Source organism: Panicum virgatum, chromosome 9N, assembly GCF_016808335.1.
Source record: "Panicum virgatum strain AP13 chromosome 9N, P.virgatum_v5, whole genome shotgun sequence".
In the NCBI taxonomy this organism is placed as follows: Eukaryota; Viridiplantae; Streptophyta; class Magnoliopsida; order Poales; family Poaceae; genus Panicum; species Panicum virgatum.
Window position 1 is genome coordinate 60653601 of NC_053153.1, and position 18668 is coordinate 60672268.

The window sequence follows — 18668 nt, forward strand, 5'->3', positions numbered from 1 at the left end:
CTTGCGAGGGGAGCTTGGGGTTTGTTACCCCTTTTAGTTGCTAGCTTTTCTTTGGTTAACTTTGTAGGTTTTATTTGTTCTTCTCTTCGTTTTCTAGGTTTGGTAGTTGGTTTGTGCATATGCATTGTACATTTCTGCATCTTGCATTGCCTCACTTGCACTAGCATTCTTATATACATTGCTATAATCTCCTAGTGCTTGCTAGTGTGAGTCTATAAATGTGATCATATTCAGCTTGCTCTTCTGTGTATATTAGATCTTCTGAGTATAGCTGTTTTATTTTGAAAATCTAAAAACATGGTCACCCTATCTTGGCTACTAGCATGTTAGGGCGTGTTGATATGCTTTGCTATCTTATTCATGCTAGTGTAGCTTCTTGATACTTAACATGTTGCAATTCATCCTGGTTCAGCAATTCATATTTGACATGATCTAAAATTGGTAAAATTGCTGGATTGTGCTTGAAATGGAATGGAAAGATCCAGGTGGGATTGCTTGTCGCACTGATCGAGCTTTCGGGACGGCTCACTTTGCACTTGTGAGAACCCGGGCAAGGCTGTGCATGACTGAAACGAGTGTCTTAAGCTTCTGATTGCCTTTGGCATAGGCTTGGCCTCGTTGCTAAGTAAAGCATGACAAGTTTTTAACCACTGGCATTAATAATTGCTTGATATAATTTGATTGCAACATGGATGTTTGCAACTTGCTTTGGCTGCTTGGCTCACTTGTATGAGTTTGATCAGCACTATTTTTCATTCCCTACTTGTTAGTGCTAGATCACGGGTGATGCTTTTATTTCTCCTAAACTGAACTTGCTTAGCTCTAGACTGATTTGATATACCCTGTTGAGCTAGATGCAGGTCTTGTTTATGGATGCACACATGCTTGTGACTAGATGTTGCTCATATCCTTGTATCCCTGAATGCTTTCACTTACACCTCCTGCATTTGCATTCATTGCACAGCATATTCTCAGGGGGAGTCTCAGTTTCAGGGGGAGCTTTAGGTCTGTTTAGCCTTGATGTGTGCATGTGCCAACAAGGGGAGAAGTTTAGTGATCAAACAAGGGGGGAATTGTTTGATTTTTGAGAAAACCAAAAACTTGTTGTGCATAGGGCTTTGAGAGTGCATACATGTGGTGAGTGTTGCACGTGTGAGGGGGAAATGCATTTCAGGGGGAGTTTCTGCTTTGTTTGGCTCCTGGTTTCCTCGTCACTTCTGCATGACTGTGTCGAGCCCTGCCTCTGTCTTTGAGGAGTCATGTTTGTGTTTGATCGATTGCGTCGAGCCGTTGCCCTTGTCTTAGGGAATCGATCTCTGTTTGGTCAAGTGACTTGTTCTTGCTTCTTTCGAGCTTTTGTCACTTGTTCAAGTTCTTCATCTTCTTTATTCTTCTCTGTTTTTGTTTCTCTCTTGGTTCGTTTGTGGTGTGTTGACAATGCACTCATCAAGGGGGAGATTGAGAAATGTGGAGTACTTACCCCTGGTTGTGATGAGTGAATTGTCAACCGTGCGGTGTGATCGTGTGCTTGGTCTTTGATTGTAGGTATACGGGCGTCGAGTGTCGACGGAGAGCTGCCGTGGAGGTGCTATGGCCGATGGACCATGCGGCGGACGGCGGTGAAGGGCAGCCGGGATCGGAGCTCAGGCCGGGCGGCAGCTGTGGCGTCCACTCCTCGATCGAGGGTGCAAGCGCCAACGGAAGGCGGGTTTCTTGGTTTGTGCCACAAAACCAAGTTGGCGGACAGCGGTTGAAGACGTCAAGTCGTGGAGGCACGGGCCTCGGTCTCGGGACTGTCGGAGGAACGGGCGTCGACGGCGTCTAGGGCCTCGCTGCGGGCGAGGAGGTGACGGGCGTCGGGCGGCGTCTAGGGCCGTCAAGAGGCCGAGGCGGGAACATCGTCCAGGGCCACGGCGTGGAGGCGGGAATCTTCCCGCGCGTGGAGTTTTTGCGGTTTTCTCAAAACCGGCCACCTACCCGGGTTTCGCGGACCCTTCAAAACCGCGGACCGGATCTTCATCTACGTGGCGGCATCGCGGAGAAGACTTCGATTCGAAGAAAGAACCTCGGCCGTCGGATGAGATCATGTAGATATTTCTGGTTTAGCCCCTACGGGCGTTTTAGTCTCTAGTTTAAGTCTAAAAGTATTTTGGACCCCTGCGTGGGCACCATAAATACCCCCTCACCCCCTCTCCTCTCTCTCTCTCTCCTTTTGCCTGGCGCCCAGGCCGCCTGCCTCGTCCTCCCGTGCGCCTCTCTCCCTCTCTTCCTTCCTCCTCCTTTCTCCTCTAGGGATTGAAGTTTAGCCATGGATTTTTGATACTTTGTATTGAAATTGATCGGGAAAGGAGGCCCTAACCTCCTTGTGCCCTCCGGGCTTTTGAATTTGCATCAATTTCATACTTTATGGCCTCCATGAGATGAGTTTTGGTTCTCCATGCTTTGTTCTTGGTGCGTGAGATTGAGGGCGGTATCTTGATGATTTTGTGACTCATTGGGGTGCTTCTAATCCATCTAGCCTAGTGCTAAATTCCCCGGAATCACGAGTCTCCACGAATCGAAGTTTTTGCGTTCTAGAGAAAACCCCGCTCTTGCTCCGATTTCTTCCGATTCCTCTTAATCTATGAGGATTTTCATTGAAATCTTTTGGGGATGTGTTCTTGAAGTCATCATTTTCATCTCCCCAAAATTTGAGCTCCTTTTGACTTGATTTGATCCCCCAATCATTAAGATTTCCAAAGGTCGCGGACTGGAAAAATCGTTTCTGGGCACGGGCAAACTTTTTCCTATCACCGGTTAAACCGACGCTTCTGATATGTTGCGTCAGTTCAACCGGTGAGTTGGTTTCTCGCACTTTAGGGTTTTGGACCTGGATTTTTTGGTTGCACCGGTGCATTAGTATCTACGTGCATCGGATCAACCGGCGTTACCACGGTGCTTACTGTTTTGCCCGTTCAAACGGCGTGTAGAGTTTCCTTAACGTCGGTTTAACCGGTACTCAACATTTTTCGATTTGGTGTTCCTCTGGACAACTGCACCGGTGCTCGTGAACGATCTCGTCGGTTCATCCGGTTCTGTTTGTGCATTTTGGTGTCGCTCTGGACAACTGCACCGACGTTGCATTTGGAATTTGTCGGATCATCCGGTGCAGTAGCGCCGGTTGAACCGACGGTGTTCAAACCTGAACGTCGGATCAACCGGTGATCGTTTTTCATTGCTGCCGGCTCTGACTCATCGGTTCAACCGACGTACTCGGACTCATATACGTCGGATCAACCGGTGAGTTATACCGTGCTGTTTTTTGTGCTGTTTTTCGTGCTTGCTTCCGCGATTGTTCTCGCTTGTTCCTAGGGTTATTTTGTGTTGGTGTAGCTCATCCATAGCTACTACACACTTCACCTAGGATTCTAGGATTGGGTGTGTACTTGGGATATTCAGCCGTATTTCCAGGTTGAGAAAATTTTTATCGGCTCTCATTCACCCCCCTCTGGTCGCCTTTTCGGTCCCTCAGCAAGCCCGGTGTATATGTACAACACATCAATGAGAATACAGAACGGGCATTGCATTCCATTCTTCTTCACCCGTAACGTTCCGATTAGCAGCTGGCATAATTAAGTACCAGTGCACACAAACTACCAAAGCAATAACCGTGAAACTGGATGATATATTTTCGTCCCAGGAAGAGGTTACGGCACAGTTCCCTTTCTCTAAACAAGGCTACAAGCAGATCTATGCCCCAAAATCATCTGCTTGTAGCGTGCGCTGCAACTTTCCTCAACGAAAGGAGCAAACTAGCAGCACTGCAGCTCAGACGAGGCAGGTTTGATTGTTTGGTCTGTATTACGTTGTAAAAAAAATTAATTTCTAATGCACATGAGGACATGAGGTCACATCCATGATCCATAGCGCACAAGCAAACGAGGCAAGGCAGGAAGCGTCGGACGCAGAGAATGGCCGGCGAAAGGAACAATGCCGCCGTGCCACTGTGTTAGTTCAACCATTGATCACCTCTAATGCAATGAATGCCCCACTCATTTGGATTAGGACGGACGCACAAATGCGTACGCACGACCACACACATGCACATCCGAAAGCTCCATCTACTGTGCAAGCACTTCTACATACGCTTACTGTTTGTTATGGTGAGTCCACGCGATACTCATTCTAGAAAAAGGGAAAAAAAAGGGCATCCTGGGTTGCATCTAGTCAAGCCATTGAAACCATCATTATTTGAGTTGTGTACGTTCAAACTAAATATAAAAAATGGCACTTGTGTTTATATCATCAAAGATATAACAATAATATAAATTTTAAATTACTAATTGGATACTCTTTTTAGAGCATACAAATTAATCATCACAAATACATGCTAGAAAATATAGAAATAGGTCTATTAGTACTCCATTAAGTCTGTTAGTGTTTAGTGGTAACCTTGGTAAAATTTTTAAAGATGGCGGCAGATAAGTAGGTGTAGGTCTATACTACTGCATTTTTGTTGCCTCTTTAATTTTTCTGGAATAAAGCATAATTGCGCCAAATTAGGGCTGCACGGGGTAAATGGCTCTTCATAAAAATAGATGAGGAGCGTCATAAGGTTTGCTTTTATTAGTTCCTAAGACTTGATAGAATTCTTCTGAAAAACTATTAGGGCCAGGAGACTTATTGTGTTCCATTTGGAAAAGAAAAAAGTCTAAATTACTTCTCTAAACTATAGCCAAAGTTCAGATAACACCCTAAACTATCGTTTGGTTCATTTTACACCCCAAATATGCCCTTTGGTCCAAATTACCCCCTACTAGAATTTGTCTTTTTCATTTCTCCATGCATACGTGAGTTGTAAGCTGTAATTTTACAAAATAATAGTACACATCATAACACATCTTAAAAAAATACATCATAATTTTTTATCATTATTTGGATAGGTTAGGATATTTAATAATAAATAAATCAGTGGAGTACAAAATTATATGAAAATAATGATTTAAAAATTATAAAAAATTTTACTATGCATTGTGATGTCCACTACTACCCTGTAAAATTTGAAATCAAAATTTAACTTATGTATGGAGAAACAAAAAAAAAAGACAAATTGTATATAGGGGTAAAATAGACTAAATTGCATAGTTTAAAAGATAAATTGAACCAAATTATAGTTTAGGGGGTTATTAAGACTGTGGCTATACTTAAAGGGAGTAAATTGAACTTTTTTCCTTTGGAAAACTGCCTCTCTAGCATGTTTCTTGGTGAATTTACGAGGTGAGAAATCTCTTGTCATCCTTCGTCATGTTTGAGATGTCTTGTTCTCGACCAAACTATATAAAATCGTTACTCTCTGTGAACTAAATCGTCCCTTGTAGTACTTTGTAATACACTCCTTTAATTGACGTCACCCCCTTATCACTCTATCTTCTTGTTCCAATGAATATATGTTGATCTCTATGCTTGTCGCTGGCAACCAAATGGAAACATTGGGAATTACATCATCACCTCCAAGAGATCTTTAACCTTAGCTCTTGTATCATTTTATTTCCTCTTCCATCAATAGATGAACTACTTGTCATGGTCCGGGAGAGCATTGATCTAAGCTTTTATTTCTTATCCAAAGCATCAGTCAAAAAAGATCAATTTTCTTCTTCTCTTTTTTACTTTGCCGTATCCGCTCAAAAATTACATGGTGGATCTTATTTTATCCTGCCATTTTTCCATGGCCCTGTTACATCTTATTTCCGACTGCCAAACATTAGCAATCTAACCATAGAAACCCTCGCCCTTCTTATTAACTGGCCCTGTCACGTTCAAATTTAAAAAAGTGGCTGATGGTTACTGTTAGAACGACTGAGAAGAAGCACCAGTAACAGAGGTGTGTGATCTCCGTGGGAATTTCAGGCATCCACGAGGCTAGGACAAGGCTTCAACCTCGGCGAATCCGTGGCCATGGCCAGGGTAAGCAAGGCGCCACCTATGTAAACCGCTCTCGGCCACAGTGCGGCTTGCACCTCGGTCACTCACGCACAAACCGGAGGTGCCTCGTCCCCGGCTTCGACATGGCCGCGCCATACTACCGGCCGCTTGCTCTGCTCCTCCCGCTCCTGTGCAGCCTCGGCTTGCTCCATGCCGATTCCGCCGCCTCGATCACCGCCGGCACCCCCGACGGCTCGGAGCTGTGGGGCTACGTCCAAGTCCGGCCAAGTAACGCTCCTATCTCTCGCCACTTGCCAAGTCATCATGTGCTTGCTGTTCCGAGTTCCGGCCGTCGTCTTCCTTACCACTGCCTGCGCTCGGTATCGCCGTCGTTGCAGAGGCGCACCTGTTCTGGTGGTACTACAAGAGCCCGCAGAGGACGTCGACGCCGGGGAAGCCATGGCCGACCGTCCTCTGGCTGCAGGGCGGCCCGGTACGACTGCTTTGCTCTGCTATGCTCTACTCTGTCTCGTGAGAACTTTTGAGATAAATGTTTCGTGAGAAACTGGCCTGTGTGATCAAGCACCGTCTTGTCCGATCTCTCGCAGGGCGCGTCTGGCGTCGGGCTCGGAAACTTCCAGGAGATCGGGCCGCTGGACGTCGACCTGAAGCCGCGCAACTCGACGTGGCTGCAGAAGGCGGACCTCATCTTCTTGGTCAGTCACGGAGAGCGACAGCCATAGCTCTGCTCGGCTGCTCCCTCCCTCTTCTTCCACGCCGCCCTGCTGTCGTGATCGCGATGCTTACGCATAGCCCTCTCCGTCCCCGTGGCGCAGGACAACCCAGTCGGCACCGGGTACAGCTACGTGGAGAACGACACACTTTTAGTGACCACCGACTGGCAGCAGGCGGCGGACGCCACCACGCTGCTCAAGGCGCTCGTCAGGGAGGTGCCCACGCTGCAGGGCAGCCCGCTGTTCCTGGTCGCTGAGTCCTACGGCGGCAAGTACGCCGCCACGCTCGGCGTCTCCGTCGCCAGGGCCGTCCGCGCCGGCGAGCTCAACGTCACGCTCGCAGGTGTCGCGCTCGGGGATAGCTGGATCTCGCCGGAGGATTTCACGGTGAGAAATAACCATTCTTTTTCTTGGATCTTTCAATGCATGAACTGGGATTCAAAATGAGCTTCGGATGGTGCAGCTCTCCTACACGCAACTGCTCCTGAGCGTGTCGAGGCTGGACGACAATGCCGGCGACGAAGCAAACAAGTAAGCCGGCTGCTTGGGAACAGTAGGTAAACCACCATTACATCTGCCATTGTTGATCTTCAGCTTACCCATGTTTTCATCTCAGGAGGGCGGAGACAGTGAAGAAGCAGATCGCGGCGGGGCAGTGGGCCGCCGCGCAGGGGTCCTGGAACGATCTGCTGGGTTTCATAGCCACCAAGAGCGGCAACGTAGTAAGTGCTCAATGTTGGCCTCCACACTCTTGAAATCTACTCATTGATTTCTGATGAGCCTTATTACTCGGGTCTCCTTTGGAACAAAGGAAAAATAATGGAATTTGGAAGGATTTGAATCTTATCAGCACAAAGGATTCAAAATGTTGTTCTTGACTTCTTGCATTTTGTTTCTACTTCTTATTATGTCTGTTATTTTTTCCCTTGCTCATTCCAAATGGCGTGACTGTCACTGTTTTTCTGTGCTTCTAATTACATGAGATTCTAGATATTAAGGCAATCAGATCATGCGCTTTTATTTAGTATTCTGCCTCCTAAAAGTCCTCTTTTACTATTCCTATGTTTAGATAATCATGTGTTCTAAAGACACACCCAGTATTGGCACAGCTTTATGGGTCTCTTTGATCACAGCATAATTTTCTTTTATGTTTTCCTTTGGTAGGACGTGTACAATTTTCTTCTTGACAGTGGCATGGACCCGGTGTCGGTGGACTCATCAACGGGCTCATCGCTGAGCAACTTACAAGTGAAGAAGTACTCTACATACCTCAGCAGTCAGGACTCTAGCTCCAACACCATCGATGGCATCATGAATGGTGTCATCAGGGAGAAGCTTAAGATCATCCCCAAGAACTTCAAGTGAGCATTGCTTTCGCATCAGAGTCACTTTCGTGTGGATGTTATGATGCTAGAATTCTAATTGTAGGTGGGGGGAGCAGTCTGACTCGGTCTACTTTGCACTCGTCAACGATTTTATGAAGCCAAGAATTGACGAGGCAAGATAGCAAGACACTTTTTATGAATCAAAATTCATCTTCCAAATTGAGAAAGTTATTTTTTTAGATAAAGGATAAACCAGCCTCTATATACATCTGGTGGATATATACAACCAAGAGTTCCAAGAGTTCTTAAACTCTAAACCTCAAATGAGGATCTCAAACACTAGAAAGAAAACTTAAAATAAAAATAATAAAAATAGAAGATTAAGCCTCAAATTTCTTCTTATATAGTGTTTGTTGATAAACTATGTATTTTCTACTTCAGATCGATGAGCTGCTGTCTTATGGCATAAATGTGACGGTGTATAATGGCCAGGTCAGCATTACTCTGCCATTTCTACTATCCCCAGCTAATCAGAACTGCTCGAGGGCATCATCGATATTTAATTTTCTAACCTTATGTTAGTGCTATTACTACATTGGCATTTCTATCTAAAGATCCCTACTCTTTGCAAAATATCATGTCATCATGAAACTGAAGGACACAGTATGTTAGTGGTTTATTGCATGGGTGACGATCGAGACACTGAAAGCATACGGATGTTGCATGTTCGACATCAACTCATAGTGCTCTTGATCAAATGTAACATTTAGGTTTAACAACGGCACCAAGACATGGAAGCACCGTCTAGATAAGCAACCGAGTAGAGTACAAGAACAAGTAGCTTTGTTAAACAGTGGGAAAACAGGGATAACGTGACGCCAACTCAGATACATGTTCATGTTCAGAAAAGATGCCATCCTTTCCGGACCATACCAAAAGAATGTGAACCTTGATTGTGAAGTTTAATCAGTGATAGCACATAGGGACAATCACTCCCTGGTGCATGCTAAGAAAATTCCAATAAAAGAGTATTCCAGGCAAGGATTTGTGGATGGATAACCCATCAGGACGACAGGAGCCCTTTGCAAGGAAGGATTTAGGGACACGACATCTTCAGGTGGCACAGGGCATTTTCCCAACAACCGCTAGCCCACATGGCTAGTGGTTGTGGTTCACATGGTCAACTAGTGGGTCACTTTGATGATCCATATATGTAGTAATCGTAGTTGAAACGCTTAGGATTTACTACATTTTCAGTACTGACCTTGATATATCTTTTTTTTTCCTATCTGAAGCTCGACGTGATCTGCTCGACCGAAGGCGCAGAAGAATGGGTTCAGAAGCTCAAGTAAGTGTCTGTCATGTTCCCCCAATTCTAGCATATCCTGGACAATGCATATCTGAATGACTGAATGCTTTCTCCATTTTTGGCGATACACTGATTTCAGATGGGATGGTCTGAAGAGCTTTCTGAGTCTGCCAAGACAGCCTCTGTATTGCGGCACCACCAAAGGAATCAAAGCCTTCGTCAGGTCCTACAAGAATTTGCATTTTTACTGGATTCTTGGAGCTGGGCACTATGTAAGTCCGAAGTTCCCTCAACTTTTTTCCCATGTGTGGTTCCTGAATTTAAGCTTATACATTTTCTCGTGGATATCTGTTCTTTGATTGCAGGTGCCTGTTGACCAGCCTTGTATCGCGCTGAGCATGATCAGCAGCATAACCCAATCACCGGCAAGTTAATTGATTTTAAGTGATATATGCAGAGAACATGGCGGTTTCAACTACAAGAAGCTAGCACAGGAACATTGCAGCATTCTTGAAATATATTATAGGTTGCATACTTAAAAGGCAATGGAATTGATGATGCAATTCCTTTTTTTTTACTTTTCCGTTAAAAGCAGAGGACCTTATCTGTGTGATATGAAAACGGTGGCGTCATCTGCATATTGTAGAAGCAACAATCCAATCGACCACCAAAATGTCGTGCTGAGGCTGAGCTTATTTCTATTTTCTAAAGATTTGATTCCTAAAACAATAGAAAAACACATCCTTTTTTTATCTTTTGTCATGTTTAGCCTATATTTCAATTTGGGAGAAAAATATATATAAAGCTGCATTTGTTACCTTCACACATACAAAAAAATCATTAAAATTAGTGAGGCAACCAATGGAAATTGCACCCAAGCTAGAGCTAATGTTAAATAATAAGTGAATTGACCATATTTTCCTATGAGCTTAACTTTGTAAGTTGACGTGGTTGGTACATGCATTCAATGTGGTATTAGATCCGGACATCTCGAGTTGGAATGCTATGAGGCACAATTAAATAAAATAATTATAATCGAGTTCTATTTCTACATTACAGTCCTTAAACATGAAAAATAGGAGTTACCTACAACATCAAGATTAACACTATCACTACAGTAAACACATAGTCTAGGGTAGGAAAAGTATACCAAGAAATACATGGATACCCAATGTATATAGAACATCTTTATCTTTCTCTCATTCCCGCAATCAGGATTGTATTATGCCCCACTTCTTTTTTCTCTGTTTTTTATCACCACAACTTGTCAATTCTTCAAAACAAACTTTGATCAAGGTAAAAATATATCAGAGTAAAATATTTATCTGATGATTTTTTTCTCTAATGATCTGATGATTCTTGAGCGACATTCAGTTTTCATAATTGATCAAATTAAACTCCAATTATATTAAGACAAAGTACACCAAATACCAAGTGTTGTGTAGTCCATTCGTTATTGCAAAAGGTGCAATTGAAATCTCCTTGTTATCTACTTCCTCTCGATCAACTTATCTTTAGTGACAATAATAAGGTTTTGGTAAATTAGCCACATAAAATCCTTGATCAAAGAGGAATTTTGCCTTCAAAAAATCAGACCAAGTCTGAAAGATGCAAATACAAGGGGAAAAAAGGCATTCCTTATTTCACGGAAACCCATTCAGGACAATCATTTTATTTTTCAAATCTATGGATGTTAATCTCTCTTATCCTTCTTAATCAAAAACATCTCCTTAGTGCAAGATGTAATATTTATTATATTTGACATGCTAATAATAGAAGCATTAGAATTAATTAACCTTGGAATTATTATTAAAATAAACTTGTCCAGATCAAGAATCATTCTAATTAATGAAAGTCAGTTTGGTTCCCATCTCCTATTATCAGGATTCTTACCATATGATAGAAATTTATGAATATAAGAAAATCACTATACATGAGAGAATTACTTGTATTTTAACCGAGAAACGGACAACTACTAGCTCAACATCTTTATTTTATAATATCTTAAGCCATATCCTTTCGGGGGGGGGGGGGGCAAATATTTTTAGCCATCAAAGTGTTTTAGTTTCAAGCACAACTTACAATACTAGTTTATTTTCATTTCTCGGACCTTAAACACCCAAACTATCTTTTTATTTTCTTTAATTTACAAATATTGCACCATGTTTATCTCATATATTTTATTTATCAACATGCTATAGTCTGACTGGAAGAGATGCAACAACATGAATAATATCCAAAGAAATTTCTCCGGTACCAACGGGTTATTAAGGCCACCACATAACCACTCACAGGAGCACATCTAAGTGTCTGAAAATGGTCAACAGAAAATTGGATGGATATAGGCTAATAATGAACAATGTGCACGCAAAATTTGAGCTTAAAGAAATTGTGTGCGGAGAAGGAAAAAAGAGAAATCAGCATTTAGATAATTGTTGGGTTATAGACATGACAACAACATCCACAACTGTTCACATATTGATTTCTCTTTTCTTTAATTCTTGTTGCATAAGTTTTCTTTTGTTTAAGCTTAAATTTTACAGCACATAAATAATCTTCTGTATTAGTACTGAGGTACTGAGGTAAGTTAGAATTGCACTGAGGTACTCACTCTGGTCAATCTCTAAATTAATGACTATTGTTATATATCTATTATATTATTAAAAGAGTGTTAAAAGAAGACATCACGTTCGTTGAGAGGGTCTAGAAATTCTCACATTAATCTAAAAAGAAAAGAATTTGCACCATTAGATTTTACAAAAATCTAATGGTCTAAACTAATCTAAAAAGTTCATATCGAGTATAGCTAATAAATATATAAGTTCAGAATTAAAAAAATAGAACAGACCAAAGAGTCCATGCTGAATATGATTAGTAAGTAAATAAATTCGGAATTTAAAGAAGGAAAATTAATAGTTGATTGTTGACTAAATAGTCCAAATCAAATATAAATCTAAATTCATGTTTATAAAATAAGAAAATTAACACTTAACAAAAAAGAGCTGCAATTAGTAAATAGCCAAATTTGAAATTAAATTGTAATAAATTGGCAGTTGATCAAAGATTTCATATCGAATATGATTAATAAATATATAAATTTAAGAACAATAATATAAGAAAAATAATAGATGTTTCCATTGCGATTAAGAAGAAAATTAGGAAGGAAAAATAAATTTTGGTAAAGTTCCACTGAATACATAAAGTACTGGGGGGTCCGTTTGTTGAGAGTTTCTCCAATAATTTTTTAAAGTCACACTAAACACGTAAAAAAAACTAGCCTCACCTGAAGCCCAAATAAAATCTCGGAATGGCTTAGATAAATTTATAAGAATAATAAAATAGTAAACAAATAATAGATATTTTCTATAGCAATTAAGAAGCAAATTATGAAGGAAAATAATTTTTGGTAAAGTGTATTAGGGTTTGTTTGTTAGGGGCTTCTCCAACAGTTTTTTAAAGTAACATCAAATACGTAAAAATAAAATAGCCTCACCCAAGAAGTCCAAATAAAATCTCGAAATGACTTACGATAGAGAGGAGAAATAAATGGCATCGTCGGCTTCTCCTTCCTCCTTAAATTGTAACGTGTTCTTAGAATCACCACATTACCACTAAGAAGCTTCTTTGATAATTTTATTTAAAAAAATATAGTTTTGGCTCCATCAAAAATATGATTTCACCACTGAAGTCAAAATTCAAGTAATTTTAGAAGGAGATGCGATCCAGCCAAACATGTTATTTGTGTGCAAGTTAGAAAGTGTGTTAGCATTTTTATTAGAATAATGATGGAGAAGCACAACTGAATAGCATTAACTTACAGGGAAAATCTATGAGTGAAAGAAATTAGAAAATTTTGCACAAGTCAGATTTCGAAGTGATGATGATGGTCACAGAGGACGGTGAGCATATAGGAGAGGATTGTACCTTGGCAATAGTAAATCATAGTATGTGATGGATAAAGATGAAGCAGGCGTATGATAGTATATGAGTTGGGGTGTAGGCATAAGATTTAAGGATTGAAGATAGTAGAATAAAAAAAAAGTAGGCATAAGATTAAGGATTGAAGATAGTAGAATAAAAAAAACTAGCTAACCGCAATAGTAGAATAAAAAAACTAGCTAACCGCGCTATTTGTGCGGGACATCTTGGTAGTTTAATGTATTATAAAGATTGTATATATTTAATGACTATTGTTATCAATTAAAATCGAGTCCTTTTATTTCATAATTTTTATGATGTGTCTTTTTCTAACAGATCACGTCATGAGAACTAAACGATCGATGTAAAAATATCTCCAGTTAGTTGTAGTAAAAATTGAACGCAGTACGCATTTGCTCGACCTTGCGTAGAGCTGGAGCCAAGCCTGCTGGATCTGCTTGAGGTCAGCTCGTTTGCAGTCTCACGCTCCGTGGAACGTTGAGCCTACACGAATACAATCCCGAGGCACGCTCCTTTTCAAAAAACACTCTGCTGATTGCAGCATCATTGTGAGTGCCAGAGGTAAGAATCGATCAACTCGAGGCCTTTTTGGATTTCATGTCACGGAGGCTTTCGTTCACGCCAGGAAGAGGAAGCCATGGATGGAATTTTCGCAGGCAAAACTGCAGAGTCTCCGTGGGATAACAAGATGACACCCTATTTAAACCCCAAGCCCGGCCACGCAGTGCGACGCGCGCACTGGCTTCACTTGCCGCAGACCGCGCCCGCGTCTTCGACGACATGAACAAGCCCAGCCGCCAGCTCGCTCTGCTTCCTTTGGTCCTCTGCCTCTGCCTCGCCTCGCCCCGCGCCGGCTCCGCCGCGTCGGTCACCGCCGGCACCCCCGACGGCTCGGAGCGGTGGGGGTACGTCGAAGTCCGGCCAAGTAATAACTAACGCCCCTCGCCGAGGTGTGCCGAATTCCCGTGCATTTTTCTAGTTTGGGACTGTGATCGGAGATGCCGGGCGGCGTCCATGTGTTGTGTTGTTGCAGAGGCGCACCTGTTCTGGTGGTACTACAAGAGCCCGCAGAGGGCGTCGGCGCCGGGGAAGCCATGGCCGACCGTCCTCTGGCTGCAGGGTGGCCCGGTACGCCGCCTGAAATTCAGCTCAAATCTGAGCTCCTCTGCTCCACTCTCTGCTTCCCTGGGCTTGAGCCTGAGCCAGTGAGCTTCGTCACCAACCATCGTCGTGTTCCTCCTCGCAGGGCGCGTCGGGCGTCGGCCTCGGCAACTTCCTCGAGGTCGGCCCGCTGGACGTCAACCTGAAGCCGCGCAATTCGACATGGCTGCAGAAGGCCGACCTCATCTTCGTGGTCAGTGAGTCTCGGAGAGCGACAGCGACAGCGACGGCTCAGCTCAGCTCTGCTCCCTCTTCTTCCTCGCCTGGCTGTCCTGATGCTTACACTTACACAGTTGACCCGGTCCTTGAAACGGCGCAGGACAACCCGGTCGGCGTCGGGTACAGCTACGTGGAGGACGACAGCCTGCTGGTGACGACGGACTGGCAGCAGGCGGCGGACGCCACCACGCTGCTCAAGGCGCTCGTCAGGGAGGTGCCCACGCTGCAGAGCAGCCCGCTGTTCCTGGTCGCCGAGTCCTACGGCGGCAAGTACGCCGCCACGCTCGGCGCCTCCGTCGCCAGGGCCGTCCGCGCCGGCGAGCTCAGCGTCACGCTCGGAGGTCACTCAAGATCCCGACCCACTCGACGAGCCAATCAGCGTCAGGAAGCAGTTGAGCTGTGCGATTGAAATTTCTCGTTTCGCTTTTCCGACAGGTGTCGCGCTCGGGGATAGCTGGATCTCGCCGGAGGATTTCACGGTAAGAAACCTGCCATTTCCCGAACCTTTTCAGCACGCAAGAGAATGGAAGGTTCGTTCGACTGAGCCTTGGATTCCGCAGCTCGCGTACACGCCGCTGCTCCTGAGCGTGTCGAGGCTGGACGACAACGCCGGCGACGAAGCGAAAAGGTAAGCGGCGGATCGCCGGGAACACACACACACACACACTCACCGTTCCTCTTTTTCCAAGCACATTTTCACACGCGTGCCCAAACCGTGATCTTCCTCAGGAAGGCGGAGACCGTGAGGGGGCAGATCGCGGCGGGGCAGTTCGCGGCGGCGCAGGGCTCTTGGACCGACCTGCTGGATTTCATCAGCACCACGAGCGGCAACGTTGTAAGTGCTGACCGTTGACCCTTGTGCTCGTCACATTTAGTGGCTCATGTTATGCTGAACCCTGAAGATCCCGCAGATCACGCTCACACTTAAACAAACAGTAGTAGCACTGCTGAAGTGTGGTAACTGTGCAAGTAGATGGTCAGGTTGCTCAGCATTTTTGATACTACTGGTCGGTGCACGCAACTCAATAAGTCCTGCTCGGACCTTACACTTACACTAGAGTTTTCTCTTTTCCTTTTTTTTTGTGCAGGATATGTACAACTTCCTTCTGGACAGCGGCATGGACCTGGTGTCCGCGGACACACCGACGGGCTCGTCGGCAACGGCGAGCAGCGTGCAGGCGCTGAGGTACGCGGCGTACCTCGGCGGCGAGGACTCCGGCTCCAACACCATCGACGACATCATGAATGGGGTGGTCAAGGAGAAGCTCAAGATCGTCCCCAAGGACCTCAAGTGAGCGTCGCTTTCGCGCCGCGAGAGAACCGCTCGCTCACTCTCCTGCGTTATCTTTCCATATCAGTGTCGTGATGCTGCAGCAACTCCCACTGCAGGTGGGCGGAGATCTCCCAGGCCGTCTACAACGCGCTGGTCAACGATTTCATGAAGCCAAGAATCGATGAGGCGAGCTACAGCACGGCTCTACGTATACTATATAAAAAAAAAGTTGAAGGGATAAAGGAGTTTAATCTGATTGATTGTCTGTTTTTCTTTTTGGCAGATTGATGAGCTGCTGTCTTATGGAGTCAATGTGACAGTGTACAATGGCCAGGTCAGTAATCCTCTGCATTTTTTACTGTACCCAGAACATTGAATTACCAGCGTCAGATCTGTAGGTATACTCTCTAGGATAAAAGGTTAGTGGCTTGGTGCTGAAGTGACTACCGAGACTGAAAACGAATCTTGGACGTCAGCTCGTAGAGCACGTTGCTTAGGCTAATTGCAGCATAGTGGCTAGTGCTGGGTCTGCATCAGATGGAGCATCCAGGTTTACCCATACAACCTGGAGCTCTGGAGGAGCCCTGAGCAACCCAGTAGAGTATTAGAATAAACAATAAAGCCATTGTTAGTCAGTGGGAGAGCAGGATAGCGTGACGCCGACACGCATGTTCTTGTTCAGAAAAGACGGCTTCCTTTCTGGGCCTAACCAAGAAAATGTGAGGCTTGGATGTGAAGCTTAATCAGAGATGGCACATAGGTACAACCACTCTCTGGTCCATGCCAAGAAAACTCCAAGAGAAGAGTGTTCCATGCATAGATTTGTCGATGGATCACCCATCAGAGCCCCTTTTCGCAGGAAGCTGTGAGTGACACTAAATCTCCAGGCAGCACAAGGCATTTTCTCTTCTCAACAACCGCCAGCTCACAGGGCTCATGGTTCACATGCATGGTCGTCAACTAACTGGAGACTGACACTCTTCTTAACCAAACATTTGGATCAGCCTTTTCATATACTATTCCAAACTGAAATGCTTAGGATTAGATAAGGTTGAAATTTTCAGTACTCAACTTGATACACATCTTTTCCATATCTGAAGCTCGACGTAATCTGCTCGACCAACGGCGCAGAAGCCTGGGTTGAGAAGCTCAAGTGAGTGTTCCTGGCCATTTCCCCCCATCACATTATAGCAGGGTTAAGAAACTTATCCTAATGTCTGGATGTTTTCTCTAATTGGGGGAGTGGACTGGTTTCAGATGGGAGGGACTGAAGAGCTTCCTGAGCCTGCCAAGAGAGTCTCTGTACTGTGGCCAGAGCAAGGGCACCAAGGCTTTTGTCAGGTCCTACAAGAACCTGCACTTTTACTGGATTCTTGGAGCTGGGCACTTTGTAAGTCCTTCCGAGACCCAATTGTGCATCTTGCCTAGGATCTGCTTCCCATGTGAGGCTCTTAAATTGGGATGCCCCAGAGCTGATTTGTTTTCTTTGTGCAATATACTTTTTGATTGTAGGTGCCTGCCGACCAGCCTTGTATCGCGCTGAGCATGATCAGCAGCATAACCCAGTCTCCAGCCAGCTAGGGATTCTGTGTGATATGCAAAGATCAAAAGGAGGCTTTAACTTCAAGCAGCTAGGACGGGGTCATTGCAGCATACTTGAAGTACAGTAAGGGTTGCTTACTTGAAAGGCAATGTAACTGATGATACCTGCACTTTTTTTCTTATGCTTTTCATTCAGGTGAAAAAGGAACACTGCTGTGATATAAAAAGGCCTCATATTTGATTCCCCAAAGAAAGGGGGAAAATGCAACATTCTATGATTTCTAATGTCAGTTTGTTATGTTGCATTTTGGAAGAAAAAGCTAAAAGATAACAGGGCATCAAGTGGAGTGGTTGAGGGTTGAAGTTGAGTTAAAAGTGGATATCAATTTTTTCAATATAATGCATGTGCGGGTGCTCAAACTTGATACCTCGCTTTGATGTCATATGGAGTTATATTCAGAAACCAATCAACCTCAAGGATCAAACCTAGAGATTTCAAAGGGTGAGATGTTGTGTAAATCCCAGCTTAAAGTTTACCATATCACTTCCGAAGTTCAATTTGCATCCTAAAGAAGTTGAAATCTCGCATTAGTTAAGTTGTAACATTGGCTTCCTAAGAGCAGAAACTGTTTTTTTCAAGCAAAATGCAGTGGACTAGATATGAATATTTGAGATGAAACATGCATCCTTTTCTCCATTAAAAAAGGGAGTCTGAAAACCATGCAGCCAAGTTGAAAATGAATATTTATTTATGCAATGTTGAGAGTATGGGGAGGGGGAGGACGTGACCTTTCTTAGGGAGCTATATTTTGGCTAAACCCACTGAATCTAAACGACTTACCTGTCACAACTCTTATTAGACAATGTGGATTATCAAACTTAGAAAAGAAGAAAAATACCTTGAGGTTTGGGGAATCAAAATAGAGGTAATCAGAAAAAAAGGAAGAATAAATTGCAGGATGAAATTGCCTCCTTGAAACTTGTGGAGCAGAAAAATATATTAGACAATTTTCAGTTTCACAGAAAGATTAATATACAAAATAAATTGTTAGACACGTATGCAGGGGAAGAGGTGTATCTAGCAAGGTTTAACAGAGTTTTCAGCGTTTTTTGGACCGTGGTAAAAAAACAGGTTACAAAAGGTGTATATAGCGAGGCTAAAATGCAAAAAGGTGCATTGTCTATTACGGATGCACAGACCCTGTCGGACCAGCAATCTGCGCCCACGAGCAAAACAACAATAAAACCAACCAACTATGTGAGGC

General features: G+C 43.8%; 2 protein-coding genes across 3 annotated transcripts; both read left to right on the forward strand.

Moving 5' to 3' along the window:
• Positions 1-5845: 5845 nt before the first annotated feature.
• LOC120691600 (serine carboxypeptidase-like 51) lies at positions 5846-10010 on the forward strand. Its single transcript, XM_039974728.1, has 12 exons — positions 5846-6189; positions 6300-6394; positions 6510-6617; positions 6738-7022; positions 7099-7166; positions 7252-7357; positions 7800-7996; positions 8064-8133; positions 8402-8452; positions 9256-9308; positions 9409-9541; positions 9635-10010. Exons 1-12 carry the CDS (start codon positions 6045-6047, stop codon positions 9701-9703), a joined length of 1380 nt encoding a protein of 459 aa, XP_039830662.1. The 5' UTR covers positions 5846-6044; the 3' UTR covers positions 9704-10010.
• Positions 10011-13924: 3914 nt separating this feature from the next.
• On the forward strand, positions 13925-17722 carry LOC120691599 (serine carboxypeptidase-like 51). Of its 2 annotated transcripts, XM_039974727.1 has the most exons (13): positions 13925-14133; positions 14242-14336; positions 14455-14562; positions 14689-14929; positions 15024-15067; positions 15149-15216; positions 15318-15423; positions 15677-15879; positions 15978-16047; positions 16145-16195; positions 16962-17014; positions 17119-17251; positions 17374-17722. In XM_039974727.1, exons 1-13 carry the CDS (start codon positions 13989-13991, stop codon positions 17440-17442), a joined length of 1386 nt encoding a protein of 461 aa, XP_039830661.1. In that variant the 5' UTR covers positions 13925-13988; the 3' UTR covers positions 17443-17722. The 2 variants fall into 2 exon arrangements, with proteins under 2 accessions (XP_039830661.1, XP_039830660.1); XM_039974726.1 differs by lacking the exon at positions 16962-17014.
• The last annotated feature ends 946 nt before the right edge of the window (positions 17723-18668 follow it).